This window comes from Peromyscus maniculatus, chromosome 5 (assembly GCF_049852395.1).
Source record: "Peromyscus maniculatus bairdii isolate BWxNUB_F1_BW_parent chromosome 5, HU_Pman_BW_mat_3.1, whole genome shotgun sequence".
NCBI lineage: Eukaryota > Metazoa > Chordata > Mammalia > Rodentia > Cricetidae > Peromyscus > Peromyscus maniculatus.
In genome coordinates this window covers 12,020,163-12,044,582 of record NC_134856.1, presented here as the reverse complement: position 1 = coordinate 12,044,582, position 24,420 = coordinate 12,020,163, and the positions used below count along the sequence as shown (strand labels likewise).

The following is a 24,420-nucleotide window of genomic DNA, read 5'->3' as shown; positions in this document are numbered from 1 at the left end:
AAGACTATCCTCTCTCTGTTCTCTAGCCTCCTGCCTTACCATAAGATCTGTTTGCCTGCTCATATTCTGTTTTTATCTTTGCATCATATTATAACACAATCAAGGGTTCTCAAAAATAGTTAATCTGATGAAACTACACAGTTGTAGACTTTCAGCCTCTAAGATTCTAGACTAAATCAATTAAATTCTGCATAATCATCCAGGCTCAAGATGCATTTTATCAAAAGAATACAGACCAATGTAGGGACTAATGCACAGAAAAGAGCCTAGTATCTTACCTGTAGAAGCCCCAGATGCCCAGGTGATATTGAATTGCCACTACAACCACATTTTCCTGAGCAGAGAGGGGCAGTCCACCATACCTGTTCACCTTTATGGATCCACACCATACCTGGACAAGGACAACACAATCACATAGGTCATAGGTAGCAAAGTCGGGGAAGTTATCTGGTTTTGTCACTTACATCTAGGCTGGGATGCAAGAAGGCTATCACCAACCACACACCAGTTCCCAGCAAGGCTCCAGTAGGCAATCTGTCTCCTTTCCAGTTCTCCTAACTCGGGGTGTAATGTAACTCAGCGCACCTGCTGCCCTTACTTCACCCTTCCAGGCTCTTCAAATTGAGAACAACAAGGGAACAACAAAGGCCAACAATGTCATGTCTTCTCCCATCATCTTGTGCCTAGACTATGGGTAGCCCTGCAGCTCCCTCAACTTCATCTCTTCTCAGTTATCTATTGAGAGGTGAATTGAGATTATCTGTGTACGAGTGGTTAGGCAAAAAGACATGCACTGCCCTGCTGATGCCCCTTCCTAATGTGCCTCCTATGGACATCAAACCCCTCACTGCTAAGCTCAGCCCCATCCACATCCTCCAGAAACCTTCAGTCATTTGGCCAGCATCATCTCAACCTAATGTGTGCCTGATAAGACTGGAAGATGCAAGGAATACAGTAATTTATAGTTTGTGGGTTTTTAATTGAAGAGCACATGGAGCAGGGCAGAATAAGAGTGTGTAAAATAACATTCTCATAATCTTATTAGTAAAAAAGAAACCATAGTAGGTACTATGAGCCCATAGTTACCCTAAGCACTAGGAATAACCTCTCTGCGAGGTAGGGAATGATACTTTCCTGGGTGACAGAGAAGAAACTGGAGCTAAGATACTATTGCTAAGAAGTAGAGGCAGGGCTTGACCCAGGCCATCTGGTTTACCTGCCCCAAACGCGAAGCCCATGGGCATAGCACAGTGAATTGGCTGCTGAAGGAGGATTCAGACCATCCCGCAACTCTGAATAATGCATTGGTGCTGCTGTGTGTGCTGAGCCTAGCCAGGGACAGCAGGCATGCTGCTTTTTCTACAAAACTGAGATACATCTTGACAGTCGCCACTGAATACTCATGTATGATGATCCCCATTTGAGGGAATAGAAGCTAAGAAGGTAAGAAATGGCGCTGATCTCCCATTTTCTCAAAGGCAGACCCAGAATTTAAGCCTGGACCCTGTGGCTCTAAGACCAATGTCCAGAGCTGGACAAGTTCCTGGATAGAGCTCCTGTTTTTCCTGCCCCTTGGGTTCCTCACTACCTTCAGGGAGGGACTGAATTAAGGTCATCTCAGAGTGATGACTCAGTTCAGGGGCTACCGGGCATGCTGAAGAAGTTATGATGTGTTTTTGCAGACAAGATGGCAATGCCTTTGAGGCAGGGCCATGGGGGAATGGCTTCTGTTCTTCCTTTCCCTGATTATCAAGTCTGACTGTGTCTGGAGGACACTTAATTCACAATAGATAAATGAAGAAATCAGTGGTTGAGTGAATGAATCTTTGTCCTTACCTCCTTGTCTAATGTTAGAAATCATATGTAGGGACCATATTAGTCCAAAGTTCAAAAATCTCCTTCTGTACACCCTGACTCCAAGCCATGGTGCTCCTGGGAGACAGGCAGAGTGCTGACACCCAAGGTTATATATTCCAAGGATGGCCTTTTCCCCAGCAGCCCCTTCCTGACCCCTGGCCTACAAATGGAAGCTTGCTCTATCTTGGGCCCTATGTTTGGGTAGGAAATGCTGACTCATTGGGTCATCAATAAGTGCCAAAGGCAATCACTGATGAAAATGACCTACAATAAAATAAATATTGACAGATGGAAAAGAAAAGTGCTTCTGAGATTGTCCCAGGCTCCTCCCCTCACACCTTTATCATAGGTCAGCAGGTGTTGTCACGGGTGCTGCCGTGACTAGCCAATATCAAAAAGTACAGGTTCAAAGATCAAAAGACTCAGGCTATTGCCCTGTCCGTGGACTATGTGCCCCAGCTTTCTCCATCAGAGCCCCTGTTTTTCCTTATATAAATAATCACTTGAGTTGTTAGGTTTTCTATGATTTTGGCAGCTTACGTTTATTGAAATTATGTCTCAGTTGCTTAGATCAGGTTCTCATTCTAGTAACTGAGACTAGATATTATTGTCCTTGCTAGTGTGAGAGAGCTTGGAAGAGGAAGATGTGTATCGAAGATGCAGGGCAGTTTCTACCCACATCAGCCCTAGACATCTACTGTGCTCACACAGACAGGGAAAGGGAGGGAACACCACTGGCCCAAAGACAGTTAGCCAGAAACATGGTGCTCATAATTCCAAGTCCATTAAGCAACCTTCCCAGATCCTTCATCATGGAGAAGGCCAAGCATCATTGGGCCCAGTGTGTAGGAGAGGACACTCCAGTCTCCGGTACCAAGAAGACACAGCTACCTAGTGGCAGAAAAATGGAGCTAACAAGTATGACTTCCACATCTCCATTCTGAGTAAATTTTCTAAGATCAGCAAGGATAACAGAAGTAATATATTGCAGGAATCTTAAATGGGGCTTATTAATAAAAACAAACCTGGTGCCAGTTATTGGGGTGAATGCTGGAAGATCAGAGAAACAGAACAAGCCACAGCTTCCTCACCTCGCCAGTTCCTCAGCTGATCCTGTTTCCTCAGACTGGAAGCCTCTCAGTCCTCATCCAAATGAATCTCAGCTGAACTGTTGCTCTAAAGCCTGAAAGCTTAACCAGCCAAATGCTTCTAGTTTCTGGTCTTCACGCCTTATATACCTTTCTGCTTTCTGCCATCACTCCCTGGGATTAAAGGCTCTTGTTACCACTCCTGGCTGTTTCCAGTGTGGCTTTAAACTCACAGAGATCCGAATGGATCTCTGCCTCCCAAGTGATAGGATTAAAGGCATGTGTGCCACCATTTTCTGGCCTCTATGTCTAGTGGCTGTTCTGTTCTCTGACCCCAGATAAATTTATTAGGACGCACAATATTTTGGGGAGCACAATATCACCACAGTAATATTTATCAAACTAGAAATAGATATATAAGTCCAAAAGGTGGAAAGTCTCCACCTTCACTAGTATTTACAGGCATGCCAAGAACAGAGCAAAATGATGAGTTTTATTGTTGTGACTATTGTATAATCATTTCGTTTGTTCAATAAGCAAATTCAAATAAAGTCAAGAAGTGGTGAGGGTCTGCTGGGTGGATCTTGTCATCTTTCTTTGGAAAGAATGTATACAGTTGGGAATTCTGGAGACCAAGTAACAGTTACTCTGTCTCAGAAGTTCATTCCTTGGTGCTTACCCTAAACTGTCTGTGATTGTGTGTAATTATTTAGCTATCATTTCACTGAAGGGATTCTAACCAGCCCCAGCATGGCAAACATGGCTCTGGCAGGCCTTGCCCTTCTCCCCTGTTCCTTCTGTCTTGCTAAAATCCATTAGATTATATTCCTAAAGCTGGCCCCCATGGTCCATTTCCTTATTTAGCCAACCCCTCCTCAGGAGGCTGACTACCAAGGTCCAGCTATGAAAGTATTGAAGTCCAGCAATCAAAAGCCCCTTTTGGCTCACCTAATTAAGATGCTTAATAAAAACTAAACACATAATTAAAATCCTAACATGGGTTCTCCCCTTTTACTTTTTGTGGTAGTTTGAATATAATTGACCCCCATCAGCTCATAGGGAGTGGCGCTATTAGGTGTGCCTTTGTTGGAGTGGGTACAGCCTTGTTAGGGGAAATGTGTCACTGTGGGTATAAGCCCCTTAAGCCACATGAGTGACCAGGCCCATCCCCCTTGTCCTCTGTCTCCTGTCTTATTCCCTGCCCTTTGTCCTTCTGGGGCACATAAATCTCCTTTGTGCTGAGAACTTGGTCTCAGGGCATCTTGAGCTGACTTTAAGGTCCCTACATAATATCAAGAACATTAAAAAAATTAATGTACCCAAATAAGAGACTAGATAAATAAATTGTAGTTAAATGGAAAATTAGAAGTTATAATTAATGGCACAGAATGATACTGATGTCACGTGATCATGGCAGTTGCACAGACTGTCTATATTTATAACCCATTTGAAAGAAGGCATGAAGAACATAATTTCAAATGTTAGCAGCAATTTAGCATGTGAACTGCAAATGACCTTAATTTGCTCTGAACTTTTCTGCAGTGTGTATGTATTACACTTGAAATCAGAATGTAAACGCAAATATTATTTTTTTGATGGGGAAAATTTGCTTTATTGTTCAATGCCCTGATTTATTAGAAGTTACAGTGGTGCATACCATTGTTATTTTTTTAAATATATTTATTTTTTCATTTTACATACCAACCACTGTTCCCCTATGGCCAGAAGCAGTATCCCAGGAAGCAGCATAAGTACTCTGTTGGGAAGATAATGACTGTCTGAGCTGACACTTGCAAGTATCTGAAGTGCTCTGGTAGTGGCTGGGAGGCCACCTGAATTTACTGGGCACATACACTAAGCCTACTAGAATGACTATGGCACCCAAAATATTGACCAGATTGTAAGTAAGTAGCTAGACACATCATTACCTTGCTCATTCCTATACAGTGTCAACATTCAATACATGACAATAGGTAGAGTGAATAAATACTCCCTCAACTTGACCGAAGGAGCATTTTCAAAACACTGATCATATTCTCACACAGTATGTAATTGCTTTATTAATTCATGTACAGTACATCATATTTCTCCTTCTGTTAGAATATAAACCTAATGAGGGAAGGAATCATTGTTTTATTCCCTAATAGGTTTTTAGGAACTAAAACATGCACATTGTAGGTGCTCGATTTATACATACTGAGTGAGGGACTCCAGAAAGCTATGCTCATTCTAGAATGTTTTTATAATATTCTTGAGAATTCCAGAATAAAGGGGCTGATCAGATGACTGCCTTGTCTCCTCCTGCATCATACCAGACATCGCCACGTAAAGAGGCGTAGGCTGATCCCAGTGGATTACAGAGGAGGGTAGGAGGTGACATTATTTATGAAGGCCCAGGGCTCTGAAGGCTGTGGTGGATCCACAGGGATCTAAGAGGGGACTTGGCAAAGGGGACTCCCTGGAAGATGGCCACAGGCTGAGGGAAAATACACACCCGCCAAATTGTACAGTATCTTAGTACCCCATCCTAGGAGCCTTGAAGGGAGCCCACTTCTATGGTGTCGTGCCCACCTCTACTTGGCAACTTGCTAAGATTTTGGTTTGCTTCTACACAGTGAAAGAAGACCCAAACTGGAAAATGAAACAGAAAACAAATAAACCAAAAGACAACCTAGAAAATATGAGTTTCATCCTGGCATAGTGGGGCACATCTTCAATCCCAACACTTGGGAGGCAGAGGCAGGCAGACCTCTGTGAGCTCCAGACCAGCTTGGTCTACAAAGCAAGTTAGAGAACAACCAGGGATGTTATACAAAGAAATCCTGTCTCCAAAAAAATTCAAAAAAGAAAAAAGAAAAGATGATTTCCAAAATAATGGTGATGACAATGATGAACTTGCTTATTAGAGTGAGAAGCACACATTCTCATATTTTACATTATTAGAATGAGTAGACTGGGCGGTGGTGGCGCACGCCTTTAATCCCAGCACTCGGGAGGCAGAGGCAGGCGAATCTCTGTGAGTTCGAGGATAGCCTGGTCTCCAAAGTGAGTTCCAGGAAAGGCGCAAAGCTACACAGAGAAACCCTGTCTCGAAAAAAAAAAAAAAAAAAGAATGAGTACATTATCATATATTTTATATTATTACAGTGAGCATGTGATCTTATATTTTATTATAGTGAAAATCATGATCACATATTTTATATTATTATGGTGAGAATGAAATTACATATATTATTACAGTGAGGATGTGATCACATATTTTATATTAGAGTAATATGAAAAATAAAAGACCTTGAATTTTTATACCTCCAAGCCTCAAATACTACTTTTCCATGAACTAAACAAAAAAAAATCATGTCTACAAATCTATGTAGGTCCAGGAGATGGGCAAGTATCATAGACTTGGTCTCATGAACACAACATGCTTTAGCAGAAAGGTAGGGGAGTATAACCATGCCTTTGATTGAAGTTGAGCCTGAGGGTGGACTGTCTGAAAAGGCTACCTGATCCCAATGCATAGACCACAACTCAGAAATAGGAAACATGCAAAAGCAAGCCAATATGGTTCCATCAAAAGCTCCTAAATGCTCAAAAACTGCAAGCCCAATGCATTGAAAAAGTTAAAGCTAAACATGAAAATTTACCAGAGACAGTAAAGAAAACCTTTAAGGAGAACCACAAGTTTTAATACCCCTGAGATGTAATGAAGGCCTGACCTGTCAATCTGTTGAGTAGAAGAGCCTGAGACTTGAGTAAAGTCATAGAAAATCTATTAGATGAAATTACAGCAAAGAAGTCCCCAAACCTTGGAAGGGATTTGAGCATGTTAGTGCTGGAGGCATTTAGAGTCAGTTAACAGATGTGACCAGAGATGCATACCTCCACAACACATAGTGGCTAAAACACTGAAGACTACTAAGAAAGAAGAACATGAAAAGTCACAAGAGAAAGACGCCAGTGTTCTCACAAACTCTGCGGAGTTACTTTAGATTTCTCAGGCAAGAACCGAAAGCCAGAAAGGCCTGTGCATGTGTTACTGTTTTTATCACCACAATTAAATAATTACTGGATAACAGCAACTCAGGGAAGGGAGGGTTTCTTTCCGTCCACAGTCGGGGGTGCAACATCTCAGTGGATATGGGGGGTAACATCTCAGTGGATATGGGGATAACATCTCAGTGGATATGGGGGTGTAACATCTCAGTGGATATGGGGGTGCAACATCTCAGTGGATATGGAGAGTGTAACACTTCAGTAGATACACCATGGTGGCTGCTGGTTGCACTGTGTCCTCTGTCAGGAAACAGACAAATGCTTGTGTTCAGCTCACTTTTTCCTTCTTATTCAACCTGTCACTTCCCATGGAATGGTGACACTGACATTTAGGGTGGGTCTTCTCTCTTCAATTAGCCTAATCTAGAAAATCCTTCATGAATATGCCCAGAGATTTGTCTCCAAGGTGATTCTGGATCCCATCAAGTTGACAATACAAAACATCACAGAATACAATGATGTCTTCTAAGCTGTGACAGCAAATGACTGACAAGTTTGATTACTATACCACACAAAATTATCTTTCAAAATCAGCGAGTAACTAAAGTTTTAGAAAAAAAAGAAAGACAGATCTAATTTATATCGAGTCAAATGAAAGAAACAATAAATATGAGGGCAGAAATTGATGGAGCCTGAAAGAATAATACAGTCAACAGAACAAAGATAAGTTTCTTGAGGACTTCAATAAGCTTGGTAAGTCATTATCCAGACTAAAGAGAGAACCAAGTTAATAAAATGGGAAATTGATGATGTAAGTACAGCACTCATGTATTAGTTTCTCAAAAAATATTTTTACTTAACAAGACAATATTGCAACACATAAGAATGAGACTTAAAATATCATTATGGAATATATTTTTAAACTTATATTACCCTTAGTCACAGCCTCTCCTTTCTTATTGTCTTCATCAACCTTCAGCTTTAGATATGACCTGTGCACCTGCCCTTCAAGATTGCTGCTACTTGAAACACAGCACCCTATGACTCAAAGGTGTCATCCAGGAGTGTTTTCTACTATCCTGTTTCAGCCTTAAGTTCAGGGGAACACTGCATCCCTGATAATTGAACATAGGATTCCTTGGCAATATACCCATCACTAACAGTAATGATTACTAATGATTTCTAATAGAATACATTCACTTTTCAACACATAGTTTTTGCTCATTTCTTAAGCTGCAGTAGGTCTTTACAGGGTCCTAGAGGAAATAGTGCTTGTTGAGTTTTATCCAGTGGTTTAAAGATTTATAAGAGCAGGGCTTCAAGCCTACTAGAATGGGCTAGTGAGAACCCATTTGTGAAGATACCACACACCTTGGTTGTAGGACATGGATAAGTGAAACAAACTCAACTGGAAACTTCCTCCCTACTGGTTAACTTTTTTTTTGTTTTTTTTTTTGTTGGTTTTTGGTTTTTGGAGACAGGGTTTCTCTGTGTAGCTTTGCGCCTTTCCTGGAACTCACTCTGTAGCCCAGGCTGGCCTTGAACTTGCAGAGATCCACCTGCCTCTGCCTCCCGAGTGCTGGGATTAAAGGCGTGCGCCACTACCACCTGGCCTGGTTAACTTTCATATTGCCGAAAAAAGTGTTAAGGGTAACTTGTGGAAAAACTACACATGAATGGAAACATCTATGTGTGGTCATGGTGCAATACTGAGATTGGAGATGGACTTCTAACATCTTAAACATGCCTCTGATTTTCCACATAGAGATGTCTGTAGCTGGTATAAATTCTTCCTTCAATATGCAGTTCCTTTGGCTTTCAAACTCTTATATTAGCTCACGTTTCACCTTTAGAACTTTAGCAATTTTTGGTATCATTCTCCTCCATGCTGGATGATATCTCCCAGCTAGAGGTATAAGGCAAGCCTAATTTCGCAGCCTGTCTTTCCTGAAACATGTTTTCTTTTTGCTTTCAAGGTAACTCTTTTCTATGGTACCTCTTGTAGAATATCTTTTTATGATCTCTCTCTCTCTCTCTCTCTCTCTCTCTCTCTCTCTCTCTCTCTCTCTCTCGTACATACCTTTATAGTCAGCCCAAAATAGACACTTATTTGACCTTAAAAGGAACATTTATTCTCCAAATTGAGGCCACAAGTACAAACATCCCCTCACCCCAGCCTCTGCCTATCCCAATGACAAATTTCTCCATGATCCTCTGAGATTCATCTTTGATTTACAAACACCTTTAGTGGAAGAACCATATATTGGCTTCTCTGATCTGAGGCTGGCTTCTGCTATTCACAGCTCATTGTGCTCTGGATTGGGTTGTTTATTAGCCAGGTGCTCAGTCCAGAAAGCTACTTCTTCCCCTTTCAGTCTCTGGGCTTGCTGGGTGGTAGCTCCAATCTGCAGGTAGCCTTCCTTATGGTCATATTTTGGCCAGTGGGGCAGCCCCTCCCCATTGGGGTTCCTGGGAACAGAATCAAACAGAATTCCTCAAAGCTACTCTTTGATTCCCACTTTTTAAAAATGAGATATATAGTGATTCCTGGATTATCTATTCCCACTCATCACAAGGGAGAACATGAAGAGAACCACATAAGAGCAAAGTTTTGGAGTGGCTGGATTTGAGTTTATTACTGAACTTTAGAAACTGCCCTTCTTCCCAGTGAGTATGGGAAGGTCTGATCTTGCCCACCACCGCAGGCCCATCTTTACCATCAGACTCACCCATTTCGAGCAAAGTTGGCCCAGAATTTCATCATCATCTTGCTGAGCTTGATTTCCTCTTCAGAGGTGTTCCCTTTGGGGAATAGAAAAAGGAGAGAGAGATTTAAAAACCTGTCACTACTAAAAGCCCTTGAGCCCACCAGCAGCAGAACTCAGGCTACTGTTTCGAAAGGCAGAACTTTGAATCTTACTCCATACCTACTTAGTCAACAGTCTACAAAATCCTGGTTAACTGGTGTACACTTTCAGACTGAGGATAACTGATCTAGGACTTATCAGTGGATGCAGCCCACCTAATACTAACTGCTTTTATTTCCCATGTTCTTCTGTTTGTTCTTCCTCATCCAGAGTAGGAAGATCACACCCTGGGGGTTCCTCTACCCCATAATATTGTTGGCTCCTATGTTTTTTCTTAGTCTTGTAAACTTGTGAGGGTTGAAAAATATAAAAATGCAAATGTTTTAAGGGTATCAGTGTCTCTAGAAAGCTCGCAGTTAAGCAAGTCAGTCATGTTTTGATATGTTATTTTGAGTATAAAATCAAAAAGTGGCATTCTTGTCATCAAGTTGCCTACTATGTATGACATACAACATCTCTTTCTACTGTCAATCATCAGGAGTGTGAGATCAGTTATGCTGGGGACATGCTAATATATATCCTCCTTAATGTATATTAGACCAGGAGAAAGGCTGGCCACATCCATGTGTACCTCACCCCCATTATACTGAATTAAAAAATTAGGATCAAGACTGGAGCCCAGACCTCTTAATTCTACCCTCATACCAGCCAAGAGCCATTACCTCTTAAAAGTGGGGCACCAAAGACAGAGTAGACTTCATCTCCATGGTCTCCGACTACGTCCTTGGGTCTCGCATGTGATGAGAAGCTTGGGTGGTACTGAAACTCATACATGTAGGTGGGAGCACCAGTATCTGCAAACACATGGATTCATAACAGCTTATGTTATTTGACATAAACCAAAATGGAATCAAGGCTCTTCCTACCTTTGAAGGAAATGCCTTATCATAAGCACATCAGAAAAACAGCTTCAGGAAATCTCCTTGATTTGCTTATGTTTACATAGTTAATAGAACTAAAAATGGTGATTGAGTTTTATGTTAATTCAATTAAAATGAATATATACAATGAATCTGGTAAATACACTATATAAGTGTTAGTGATAATATGCTAGCTTGGTGTTTTTGTGGGAGTTCTAAGAGCAGGAGCAAGTGTGTCTCTCACTCTTTTGCCTGCTCTTGGGACTCTTTTTCTCCCATTGGTTTGCCTTATCCAGCCTTGGTATGAGGGCTTTTGCCTTGTCTTATTGCATCTTGTTTTGTCCTGTTTGGTTGTTGTCTCTTGGACACCTGCCCTTTTTCTGAAGGGAAATGGAGGGGAGTGCATCTGGAGGAGAGGAAAGATGTGGGAGGATCTGAGAGGACTAGAGGGAGGGAAAACTGTGGTCAGGATGTAATATATGAGAGAAGAATCTATTTTTAATAAAGAAGAGGCACAAAGTAAAAGCAGAAAGGACACAAAGCCTTCCACCTTGGAGAACCATCAAGCCACAAGGGAGGGTAGCCAGATAGGTAGAAACAAATACTTGTGAAACAACAACAGCAAATCCTAAGAAAATAGCAATATTGAGTATTTGCATATTAATAACTTCCTCAAATATAAATAGATTATACTCTCCTAAGAAAGGCAGAGTCTTTTCTCACTTTATAGCCATAGATCTTCTGAAGGTAAAGGAACATGAAGGGATATTATACACACATAGAAACTAACAAAGAAGAGAGGTAGCTATGGTTATATGAGATGATAAAGTTCAAGCCAAAACTGTAAAAGTAGAAAAATAAAGACATTACATGTTAAATTAATTGGTTAATTCATCAAGAGGGAGTAACACTTGTAAATATATATCTATTCACCCAACATCAGAGCAGATCTAAATAGATAGAACATATATCAAATGATCTTAGGGAAGATAAAGATTGCATACAATGACAGAATGGGACTTCAATATCTCCACTCTTAAAAAAATGGTCACATCATTCACATAGAAAATTCATAAGAAAATAGCTCTGAGATAAAACATGCAAATATTCCAACAAAAAATAAGCAGAATTGCCAACCAATGTTAACAGAAGACTCGTTCTTTTTAAATTTCCACAGAATGTTCTTCAGAAAAACATTTCATGTGAAGGCACAAGAGAAATTCTTCATAACAGTTTACAAAAATGAAATTGTAGCAAGTATTTTTTTCTGAAAAAAAACTAGAGAAACACAAAATCAACAGAAGGAGGAATTTTAGAATTGTTTTAATTATACAAGTTAAAATAATTGTGAACAACAAATATATTAATACATAAATTGAAAGCTATAGTAAAATGAAGACAATTGGAACACAGCATAATGGAAACTCATGTCTAAAACTAAAGCAGCTGTAAGAGAAAAAACAAAAGCAACTAACAAGTACAGATCAAACATACAAAGAGATCAAAGAAACAGTGAAAGATTATACTAAAAGAAACTCCAAGAACAAACTAAGCCAAAAGTCAGAGAAATGGGTAAATGAAGAGCAGATCAGAAATAAACTTATGAAGATTTGGGAAATATCTGACCAATAGAATCCTGGTCTAGCATATTGAAGGACCTATGTACAACCCCCTGCACCACACACACAGACACACACAGACACACACAGACACACACAGACAGACAGACAGACACACACACACACACACACACACACGAAACAGAGATAGATGAAGACGTATAGATAGACAGAGACAGAAAGGAGAGAAATTTATGAAACTATAAAAATGTACAGAAGGTTGCCTGCTTTTGCTTCCTGCTGCACCCGAAGAGGCCAGGGTAGAGTTCAGGGATCTGGGACAAGTGCCAGGAAAGGACTTACAACCTTCCCTCCCCTATACACCAGAACCACAAGAACGTTAAGGTTGCAGTGACAATGGCTCTCTAATCACCTTTCCTGAACATAGCACCCCATGAAGACTGCTAGAGAAATCCCATTCAAAATCCAAGTGACATTCTTTATCAAAACAGACAAAGCAATCTTAACATTCATACTGAAGCACAAGAAACCCTGGATAGTCAAAACAATACTGAGCAGTATTAATACTGCTCCTGGAGGTATCACCATATCCGATTTCAAGTTATACTTCAGAGCCATAGGATTAAAACCAGCATGGTGTTGGCATGGGCAGAAGCACATAGGTGAATAGGATAGAATAGGGGACCCAGATACACTACCACACAACTACAACCACCTGGCTTTACAAAAATGCCAAAAATACATATTAGGCAAAAGACAGCATCTTAATGCTAGGAAAAAAAGATACCTCCATGTAGAAGAATGAAACTCAATTCTTATTTTTCAACTTGCACAAAACCAACTCCCAATGGATGGAAGACTTCAGCATAAGACCAGAAACTGAAACTGCTAGAGGAAAAACTAGGGTGTGTGTGTCAAGATACATGTACAGGATTTTCTGTATAGAATTGTGATTGTTGAGAGAATAAACCTAGTAATCAGCAAATGGAACTTAATAAAATTAAAAAAGATTTTGTACAGCAAAGGAAACTCAGTCAACTGAGTTTCCAGCAGACTACATGATGGCGGAAACTCTGCCATTTATAACTGATAAAGGGTTAGTACCTAGAACAGACAAAGAATCCAAGAAACTAAACATCAAGAAAATACACAATGTAAAAAATAGGCCATGGAAATGAATAGAGAGATCTCAAAATGAGAAGTACAAATGGCTAAAAACATTTTCTACAATGGTCAACATTACTAGCATCAGGAAAAGTCAAATTCAAATTCAAGTAGTTTTGAGATTCCCTCTTGCCACAATGAGAATGATTATCACCAAGAAAGAAAATAAACAACCCCCCCCCCACCACCAAATAAGTGAGGATAAATGCTGGTGAAAATGTAGGGAAAGATAATGCTTATCTATTGTTGGTGGGAGTGTAAATTGATTCAGCCACCATGGGAATTGGTGTGAAGGGTTCTCAAAACGCTAAAACTAGAACTACCATGTGACCTTCCTGGATACATCCAAAGGACTCTATAGCCTCCTCTAGAGATATTTGCACATCCACATTCATTGCTGGTCTTTTCCTAATTACTAGAAATGGGATCAGCCTAGACATCCATCAACTTAAGAATGGATAATGAAAATGTAGTACATCACACGATGGGTTTGTATTCAGCTATAAAGGAAGTTAAATTATCAAATTTGTAGGAAAATGAGTGAAACTGGAAAATATTAGACCAAATGAAATACCTCAGCTTTGGACAAATAAATGCCACGAGTTCTCTCTTGTATGTGATCCTAGTTTCATATTTCTAGAGTTTTTTTTACATTTAAGAGAGGGTCTATGTAAGTCAGGAAGCTTTAAAAGACACAGAGAGGTTAAGGAGAAATGTGTTAAGGAGTTAGGAGATACTAGAATACATTACATGAAAAAAAAAGAGTGGAATGTTGAAGGTTAAAAGTTTAAGGAGAGATGAGAGGAAGCAGAGATGGAGAAGGGAGAGGGGTGAGTGACAGCTGGTTAATCAAAGTTAAGGATGTATGAAAAACCTTTAAGAAAGCCACTGCTTTTGAAACTAATTTGAAAATGAAATATCTTTTAAAAGGGAGTTTGAACACTACACGAGTGAACAACACATCCCTCAGAAGATATGAGTTACTAAATAAAAATTATAGTGCCTGGAATGGGATGCCACCCTATGATTTCTCGGTCAGAGAAGACCTAGAGTACCACCCCCACAGACACACTACAAATAACAAAGGTTATTACCCTTTTACTTTGTGGCCCAGCAAAACTAGATGTGAGGAATCCTTGGCTGATCATATAACACATTTTGGTTGTAGGACATAGAGAAATCAAGCTGGAACTGACTTGAAAACATTCACCTTGCTGGCTAGTTTATATATTGCTGGAGGGTGCTAGATGGGCTGCTGGAGGGAGAGGGAGTCATTAACGGTATTACCTAGCAGTGAGCACTGAATGCTGCGATGCTGGTCTGCCAGGAAGATGTGCTCGATGGTGCAATGGTGGCTGTCGGGCTGTGGAGCTTTCTGACTGGACTTGAGCCTCGTTCCCCAAGGGAGAGAATTCCTTTCTGGTTCTACTAATCTGGTCAAAAGACCATGGATGAGGAAATCATGGGACTTTGGGGAGAACTTATTACTGAGCTTTTTTTTCTCATTTTTTTCTAAATAGGCATGTTGTCAAATTGTCTTCCAAATATTTATATTTATATTCATAGAGCAGTGCTAGTGTACTCCTTTACCACACTACTACCACGCTGTCCCCGGGCTCAGGAAACTAAGGAAAGGTGGGTAGGAAGATTGCAAGGGCTGACGGATGAGGAATTATGCTATGAAATGCTGTCTTGTGGGCATGGCAAGCTTTGCATTTAGGATTCACTAAAACTATGTCTGCTTGCACCAGATGTGCTAAAATGATCAGTCAACTAAGAAAAGCTAAGATCAGGAGAAAGAGCCTCCCCGAGAAAAGAGATGCCCCTGTATAGTTCTCCAGAACCAACTAGTCAGCCTTGAAATTATGGACTGTCCAGGCTCCATTTATAAAACATCTTAGTAATGTGTATTTTAATAATTAAAGAAAAAGAAACCATGAATTTGAGAATCACAACAAATGTTTAAGAAGGAATTAGAAACTATTTATCTCAATGAAGACATTATGAGAATAGAGAGAAACAGGGTGCTAGGGAACTTCCCAGGAATCCACAAGGATGACCCCACCTTAGACTACTAGCAATAGTTCAGAGGGTACCTGAGCTGGCCTACTCTGGTAATCGGATGAGTGAATCCCTAACTGTCATCATAGAGCCTTCATCCAGTAACTGATGGAAGCAGATACAGAGATCCATGGCCAGGCACCAGGATGAGCTCCAGGAGTCCAACTGATGAGAGAGAGGAGGGATTCTATGAGCAAGAGACATTGAGATCATGATGGGAAAATGTACAGAGATGGCCAGCCAAACTAGTGGAAACTCATGAACCGTGGACCAATAGCTTCGGAGCCCCCATGGGACTGGACTAGGCCCTCTGGATAGGTGAGACAGTTGTTTAGCTTGAACTGGTTAGGGGGCCCCAGGCAGTGGGGTCGGGATCCACCCCTGGTGCATGAGTGGGCCTTTTAGAACCCTGTGCCTATGGTGGGACACCTTGTGTAGCCTTGGTGCAGGGAGCAGGGTCTTGAACCTGCCTCAACTGAATGTACCAGGCTCTGCTGACTCCCCATGGGAGACTGCCTTGGAGGAGGTGGGAATGGGGGGTGGGTTGGAGGGGAAGGCTGGGGGGTGGGAGGAGGGAAGAGAGGGGGATCTGTGGTTGGTATGTAAAATGAATAGTAAAATTCTTAATAATAAAAGAAAATAGTGCATGAAAAAAAGAAACCATTTATCTCAAATTCTTGCCAAATTTCTTCAAAAGTCAGAAAACATATAGCCCTGCTCTCATGAGTACAGACTCAGAAAAGATGTGAAAATAAAACAAGAACATTACAACAAAATTCAGCTGCACCAATGTCCTTCATAAACACAGATGGAAAAATACTCAACAGAATACCAGCAAACCAAATCCAACTGCACTTAGACTCATGGTTCAAAACCAGTTTCATGCATGAAAAACGTGGGGCATCATGTTATAGAAAGAATTATAAAATTACAGTTATTTTACCATATGTAAAAGTGTAATAATTCAACTTTCTTTCAAAATAAAAAAATTCACTAAATAAGGGACAGATGGGATGTGTATTGTCATAATCTAGAGCATGTCTATGAAGCCCAGTGCCTACAGTGCTCCAACTGTGAAAACATGAAAAGTTTCCCACTAATTTTGGAAGAAGACAATGAGTACCTTGCTTGCTGCTTCCAGTCAGTGTGGTGTTCAAAGTCCTTGTGCAGTTATTTGGTGAAAGAGAGAGAGAGAGAGAGAGAGAGAGAGAGAGAGAGAGAGAGAGAGAGAGAGAGAGAGAGAGAGAGAGATCACTCACTAGCTTCCTTTCCACATTCATGGCTCATGTGATGTTTGTTCAGCCTGCCCCTCTTTCTAAATGCCCTTCCCCTCTTATGATCTTCCTTTCTGGTTCCATAGTCAATAATAATCTTCCATTATCCTTTATTATATACATATAGACATTAAAAGTTAGGGAGGGAGAAGCCATAGAAGTAGGGAAAGAAACAACAGAAACAAGTTTTGTTTGAAAATGCCACAACGAACCCTATTTCTTTGTAAATTATTAATAAAACAAACTACATGTTGATCCCAACAAACAAACAAACAAACAAAAAAAACCCAAGCATCCAAATAAGAAAGCCAGGCATAGAAAGTTATTCCTGGAAAGAATGACTCTACAGATTAAAACACTGAGATTACCAAAGAATTGAGATATAATAAATGAATAGGATAAGATCACACAATAGAGATCAACAAAAATCAGTAGTATTGATATGCTCCCAAAAAGAATGCTCTAGAACAAAAACCAGGAGAACAATTTCATTTGTGTGAACTATAAAAACACAAATTATATTGAAATACTTTCATCTTTTCCTGTACAACAAAATTTATAAGAAATCAATGAAAGAAATTAGTCACAATTAAATGAAAATTTCATGCTCATGGCTTAGAAGAATTAAAACTGTTAAAATGCCTGTATTGCACCCTACCAGTTCACTTTAGTTCCCATGAAATAACTCCAATATTATTTTTCACAGAACTAGAAAAAATAGAACAATTTCAAATTATTTGGAACCACAATACACATAGAGACACACACATAGGCACACAGACAGACAGACACACACAGACACAGACACACATACACACACACACACAGAGAGAGAGAGAGAGAGAGAGAGAGAGAGAGAGAGAGAGAGAGAGAGAGAGAGAGAATCTGAATATTAATTACTTATTCTGTGACATTCTTGAATCTATGTTACTTGTTTTATTAATTTCACTGGGCCTAGCAATAAAATGTTTGTTTTGAGTAGCCAAGAAAACTTGAAGAGGACTTGGATATAACAAGGAGAATTCAAAGAGGGACGCATGGGTCTCCCTGGGAAGGGGAAATAGAAGAGATATCCTGGGTAAATTAGGGGAGGGTGTGGGGAGAGATGGGAACTTGAGGGAGTGGGTTGGGCAGGCTGGGTGTGAGAAGCAGGTTGGAGGTGGGTGGGACATAAGGGGAAAGTAATGAAAGAGATGTCTTGATGAGGAGGCATTTTGGGGTTAGGGAGAAACCTGATGCCAGGGAAACCTCCAGGAATCCACAAGAATGACCCCAGCTAAGACTCCTAACAATATTGGAGTGGGTGCCTGAATTGGCCATCTCCTGTAAGGCCATCCACCTTAATTGTCATCAGAGATACTCTATCCAGTAACTGATGGAATCTTAGTCTCTCTCCCATCCAACTTCTGAGACTCACCTCTGTGACCACGGGCCACAGTCACTGACGGGATACAAAATGTGACATCCCCAATGAGCTCCAGGATTCCATCTCTGATTTTGACTGGCTCATTGCTACCTCTTACATACTTCTCAATGGCAACTGGAATTGCATCCTCATGTATGCCCTGAAATGAATGACAAAAGCGATCTTCAGCCTCTCCAGCCACCTGAGGCTCCACTAAGTCTGACCTTCCTATGACCTGTGCAAATCCTTCCTGGGGTGATGCAGTGGGAGATATTGATCTATCATTTGAGCCAATCCCTCACAATATCCAATTTCTCAGCCAATGGCCACAAATCCCTAGATTCTTACCATATGAGGAAACAGTTTCTGCAGGATTACTATGGCCATCTTCTTGTCCCATTTTACATCAGTTTGTGGAAAGCCCATCATCTGTTACAAAAATTTTAAAAAGGTTAAGCATTTGTGAGTCCTTGGGAATGAAGAGAAAGAGACAAGCAGGAAAACATCCACTGTGAGTTCCTGTGGCGATCTACAGGACCTGAAAGTCCAAGCACAGGATGGAGGCGTCTGTGCCACAGTCTGACTCTCCTGAACTCCCACATCCTCCCCCACCTTCTACCTGACCTTGGTTATTCAGGCTACACAATGGTTATGCCAACACACCCCCACCCAGGCTAAGAATTTCAGAAATCATTAAGAAAAGATAAGAAGTCATTGGTATAGAGTTCCCAAGCCTGGACATCTCAGTTGGGCCATGCCAGAGAAAGATTCCTTGGATGAATACACTATGGCAATGGAACAGTTGCCCCAGACACAAGGCACAGCTTAAAGATAGAATCCACGGAAGTGCAGTGGGGGCACAATGGTGGGTGGTGGAGGAACATCTAAGGGTCTGCTTGTGCTCACTGTTGGCAGAAGCCAGCCAAACTCCTGCTTGTTGACGCCCACCATGTAGGGCACAGTGTTGAAGCTCTTCTCAGCCAAAATCTCTTCTGGGGCCTTTGGCATCACCATTCCATCAAGCACAGCTGATACCAAAAGACCACTCTGAGGAAGAGATCAGCACAGTGTGAGAGATCACCAGCACCTGCTCTGCCTGTCTAAGGGAGAAATTGGAACACAGACCCCATAACTGTGGGCAGTGGCCATGGAAATCAGTGTCCTTAGAAGGCTTATGAGCCACAGAGACCAAATTTTTGGCTTTTGTGAATGATGAGGCTAATAGATAGGAAAGTGAAGGGGGGGGCATTTTCATTAAATATGTATTATATATAAAATACTTCATATATTCATAAACATATATATAAAATATACATCAATCATGCATATTCTCTAGAATTGACTTTCACTGTTCCTATAGTTAGGTCTTTATAAAGTTTCCATGAATTCTGGACTAGTGGATCCTGAGGCTTTGTTGCACTGGAATTCTAGAGCTAGGTTCTTGGGAATCACTGGTCACAATATTGTCATCATCCTTCTATATGGGTCCCAGCTTAAGACATATTATCTAACATAGATTTCCTCAAAAATAATTAGTATATGTAAGATTTATTTGCAATATAATAAAACACCATATGAGCAGGGATTACTACTTTCTCAACCCTGGGTGATAAGATGCTAACTTTCTTGAGTTTCAGTTTCATACTTACGCTATAGTTTATTATTGCCTATGTGGATGCTAAATATGTGAAATCCACAAGTTTAGATGCTTTACTGTCTTTCCACAGTTGTATCATGCACTTTAGGTAGCACATGACCATTTTCCAAAAGGACCAAACAGGAAAACAGACAGATATCCTCCCTATCATTTAGGTGTACTGTATTGTTGATCCAACACTGATTTCATGGGCAAGAACATCATATCCAAATGGAAAAAGTCATGAGCCAAGAACAGAGATGTTGCCATTTGGGGCTAAATCCAGGACTGTTCAGTTTCTAGCCTTAAGGAATGAATGTCCTGAAGCAAGAGTAGAGAGAAGGGCAGTCATGGAGTGACATACCAGCACATTCTTACTTCCAGGTATTTTTTTGAAGCTATAACTCAGTGGAGGTGCTGTACTTTAGATCATAAGTGTCCCTAAAGACCAATGTGTTGCAGGCTTGGTCTCCAGCCTGTACTACCAGTGACAGGTGGTGGGTCCTTTAGGAAATGGAGTCAAGTAGGGTTTCAGGTAAGTAGTGTCCACTTAGAGTAGACGGTAGACACAAACCCCCAGTCTCTTTCCCACTTCCTTCTTTCTTTAACTCGACCTCTATTTTTCACTTTCTTTTTTATCTTAACTTTGATTGTGATTAGACATAACATAGTTTACTAATTTATTTTGCCACACCTTGCCCCAAGAGGATGGAATTCTTTGAGTGAGACAGACGTTTTTCTGCTTCATGGTTGTGTCCATCTCTGAAACTATAACCTGCCACATAGTAGCTGCTTCTTCAAAAAAAAATATGAATGCGTAAAGTCTGAATGATTTGAGATTCTTGAAATTCTATAGACATTCAAGGGGTACCCTGGGATTCCATGAAGGGACCAGAGAATAGGGCTGTAATTCAGCACAGCTAATGTCATTAGACTTTGATGGGGAGAACCTGGAGTCACTACTAGAGTTTTCTGTATACAAGAAAGGGTGTGACATCTTCACCCTGCATAGCTTATGACTCTCCTAGGATATCTGTGTTCCTCAACAATGGTTTCCATGACCCTTAGTTAGACAACTTAGCCATTTGGCTATGTGGCCTCTTTTTAGGTCCTTTTAGTGCAAGAATTGTAATGGAGGAGAAGATACGGATTGGGAGCAATGAACTATCAGTCAGAGGAGTGCCAACCCTGTCTCTAGTCCTCTTGGCCTTGCTAACCCGTAAGTGAATTTTGCTGCTCTAGACCTCAACAGTACACACACATAACAAAGAACTGTGATTACAAACACTCTTTCAATCACAGCCTAACACTGTTAGACTCCAAACCTTAAAAGATCCTTACCTCTTTGGAGTCTCCTTGTAATTTGAACAGATTCTGTGGGGACAAAGAAAGAGGTTGTGGTTAGAAGTCTTCCTGGAGCAAAAGCGCATCTTTTGCCCTGTGCTCCCAGTTTCTTCTCAGGCACGGTAAGAGGACCCTGCATGGCATCCTCTCAGTACAGGCACATGGAGGAGCAGGATGAGGGGAGCAGCAGTAGTAACTACCAAGTGCGAATACCCAGAGTCAGAGTTGCTGAAGCTCTAAGAGGATGTCTTCCCCATCCCTCCCTCTTGGTAACAACACCCCAAATTTTCTGTTGACAAAATGTGGGGACAAGGTGACTTCAGTGGCAGGATGATTTGACCCTGATGGGAAACTAAGCTGGATGGATGATGGATGCACAGGATGAGTCATGTACTCCTTCCTTCCTCTTTTGCTATTCTTACTTCATGAGTTCAGTATGTGAGCTGCATCACCATGCCTCAGAACACAGGGGATAGCTCAAAGATGGATGCCTGACACTGTTGATTAATCAGACTTTAAACCTAAACCGGCATTAACCTGAAGGAGTAGATGGTTTCTAAGCGTACAGGGTATGAGTGTTGATTGCCGTTGTGCTTAACCTATTCAGGAGGCCAACGTGCTTCAGAATAAATCCATCAAAGCAATGGGAAGCTGGCGTGTAGATTCTTATTATCTTCTGAGCACCTGGACCAAGCTATGTTCTTAGATTTGAGTCATTTGAAGATTCTTACAGCCGACTCCTTTTCCTGTTCAAGGCTTTTAACTTGAATGTTTGCTTACAATAGAAAACCGTAACTCCTATAAGCTCACTGATACTCATTCCAGCCCACCAGGATTGACGTGCCTGCGATGTTACTTTAGATAAAAGGTATGACTTATTTTTGTGTTATGTATAGACTACCAAGTGCTCCCTATCAGCTTTGCACTGGGCAATGGTCCCCATCTAGCTACAGTATTTAGGTAAGTGTTTGAAGCTTTGAGAAATGGGGCTAACTAGAAGAAAGCAGTCACTGTAGGTATAACAGTCACTTGGGGGTGGCATATCTCTGAAGCTTAGGCCTGCCTCTGAAATGGCCTTCTTTCTCTGCCTCCTGTTCAACATGAGGTGAAGAACCACTTCCACCATACATTCACAGTGCCAGGATGTCCTATACAATTAAATAGTTCCGAGAAACCCTGAACTAGAATCTCGGGAACTAGAAGATAAATAGTATTTCTCCTTTTGAAGTTGTGGTTTCACTTGTAACTCATTCAAAGGGAACTAACACATTGTGAAAAAATGACCACTAGAGCTCCATCAGCCAGTTTTGTGTGTGTGTGTGTGTGTGTGTGTGTGTGTGTGTGTATGTGTGTATATGTGTGTGTGAGAGAGAAAGAGAGAATGCTATGTGTGCATGTGTAGATATGTGTCTGTGTTCATGTGTGTGTGTGTGTGTGTAAGTTTGTATATGTCTGTGAATGAATGTGTAAATGTGTATCTGTATGTGTGTTCGTGTGTGGTTGTGGATGTGCATGTGTATGTGTGTGTGCAAACTGGGGTCACTGCCCAATTATATCAGTACTTCCACAAGAACTCAATGTGATGGGATCTTAAGTTTCTGGGGTTTCCCCACAAACACCAATAATTTCTGTGCCACATGGAGAATGACTGAAATGTTTTAGTTTTCTGTGCATGAAAAGCAGATGTGAGTGAAGCGTTGGCACATGTCTTTAACACAAAAATACCTTGTCTCAAAAACAAGCAAGCAAGCTACAACTATAGAACTGAAGGAGAAAAGATGACTTTTGTGTTTGCACTCTTTGAAGGCCTTAGCACCTTATATAAGCCGGAACTAGAGATTTATCCCTAAGGCCATATTGAACTGAACCATGTGCACACCGGCCTCTCGATTCAGTGAATTTTGAGAAGACTACTCTAGAGTGTCTCCGGTCTACAGGGAGTTCACATTCATGTCTCACAAAGCGGATAGTTCCGGTGTGTCATCAGGCTTTTTCCTATGTCCGTTTGTCCTCGGAGGTTCCCTGTGTAACAGACTATTATAACAATAATAATAATTGCCAGCGGTCATGTCAGAGGGGCTGCAGTCAGCAATGAAGCTTATGGAATTCAACTCACTGAATCGCAAAGCTAAACCCCAGAGAGGCAAAACCCCGGAAGGACTGTCCAGAATATCCCTTGTTTCTGCTGTGCCTCCTCCTGCTTGCTGCTGCTGTCTTCCTGCTGCACTTGGCCTGGTGTGATGACTGTGTGAAAGGAGCACACTGTATCTAATAGAGTGTGATTGTTTCTTGGGAAAATCCTACTCCTCACTGGGCAATTTATTTTCAGATCATAGTGAAGATGATCTTTTAATATGAGCAATGATGCTTATTTGAATCAATGATTTCATTAGACTTCCTGAGTTAGCCTAAAAGATACAGTAATTAGTAAAGATGATTAGGGACATGATTTAGGTTATTCTGCCAATTGCTCCAATAAAGTTACAAAAAAGCAAATATAGGCTAAAAGTCACATTCCCCTTTGTTAGATATGAGATTTGCAGAAGATGAAAAATCAGAGCAAGGAAGTTTCATGTTTTGTAGACCCATGAATTCTCCCTGTGGGAAGCCAGGCTGGTGACTAAAGAGAACAATTATGTTCCTACACCCAAGGTTAGGCCTGAGTTCCTTAGTCATGTGAACACAGGTCCTGATATGCACCTTGAGAAAACAATGTTGTGAAAGGAAATTAAATGACCCTATTGTATGTAAAGGAAAATAGATGATTAGCTGACCACTCGTGTAAAGTTTCTCTAGAGTAGAAAACAGAAATCTATTGCACTGAAACTGCAAACACTCCCCCTCCAGTACAAAAAAAGGAACTGGCTGAAATATGCCTAGCTTGCTAAAAACTTTATTAACCAGTTATAAAAGAATCATGAGGTGAAGAAAATGTTTGATTACTTGAGGGCCTCTAAGAAAAACAGGTAACTTGTGATCTTAATGTGATTTCTTCTTATGTAAAGATTTTAATTTGTTTTTGGAAAACATGTAACTTATGGTTGTAAGGTAATCTTTTCATGCATAGAAATCTTTGTATTAGGAGGTATAAAGCAGATAAGAAAAAAGAGATATAAAAAAAACAAACACGTAAAAGGAAACATCCAAAAAAGAACAAGTAAAAGGATGAGATCAGGAAAAATGTAGAAAGGGAAACAACTGGGGAGAAGAAGAAAAATGGAAACACCAAGGTGAAAGAACAGGACAGGAAGAACAAGCAGCAGAGAGAAAAATAAAAGGAAGAATGGCTTT

The 24,420-nt window shown here is 40.7% G+C and overlaps 1 protein-coding gene across 1 annotated transcript in view; it reads right to left on the bottom strand.

Moving 5' to 3' along the window:
- Positions 1-9,050: 9,050 nt before the first annotated feature.
- The window catches only part of LOC102912449 (liver carboxylesterase 1F-like), a 30,126-nt gene continuing 14,756 nt past the window's right edge, over positions 9,051-24,420 (bottom strand). The window contains exons 8-14 of the mRNA XM_006998493.4: positions 21,127-21,159; positions 19,056-19,196; positions 18,498-18,578; positions 18,162-18,309; positions 10,468-10,599; positions 9,668-9,740; positions 9,051-9,407 (exon numbers count right to left, since the gene is read on the bottom strand). Coding sequence (XP_006998555.3) covers positions 9,236-9,407; positions 9,668-9,740; positions 10,468-10,599; positions 18,162-18,309; positions 18,498-18,578; positions 19,056-19,196; positions 21,127-21,159 — 780 coding nt within the window. The 3' untranslated portion in view covers positions 9,051-9,235. The remainder of the gene's footprint in view (positions 9,408-9,667; positions 9,741-10,467; positions 10,600-18,161; positions 18,310-18,497; positions 18,579-19,055; positions 19,197-21,126; positions 21,160-24,420) is intronic.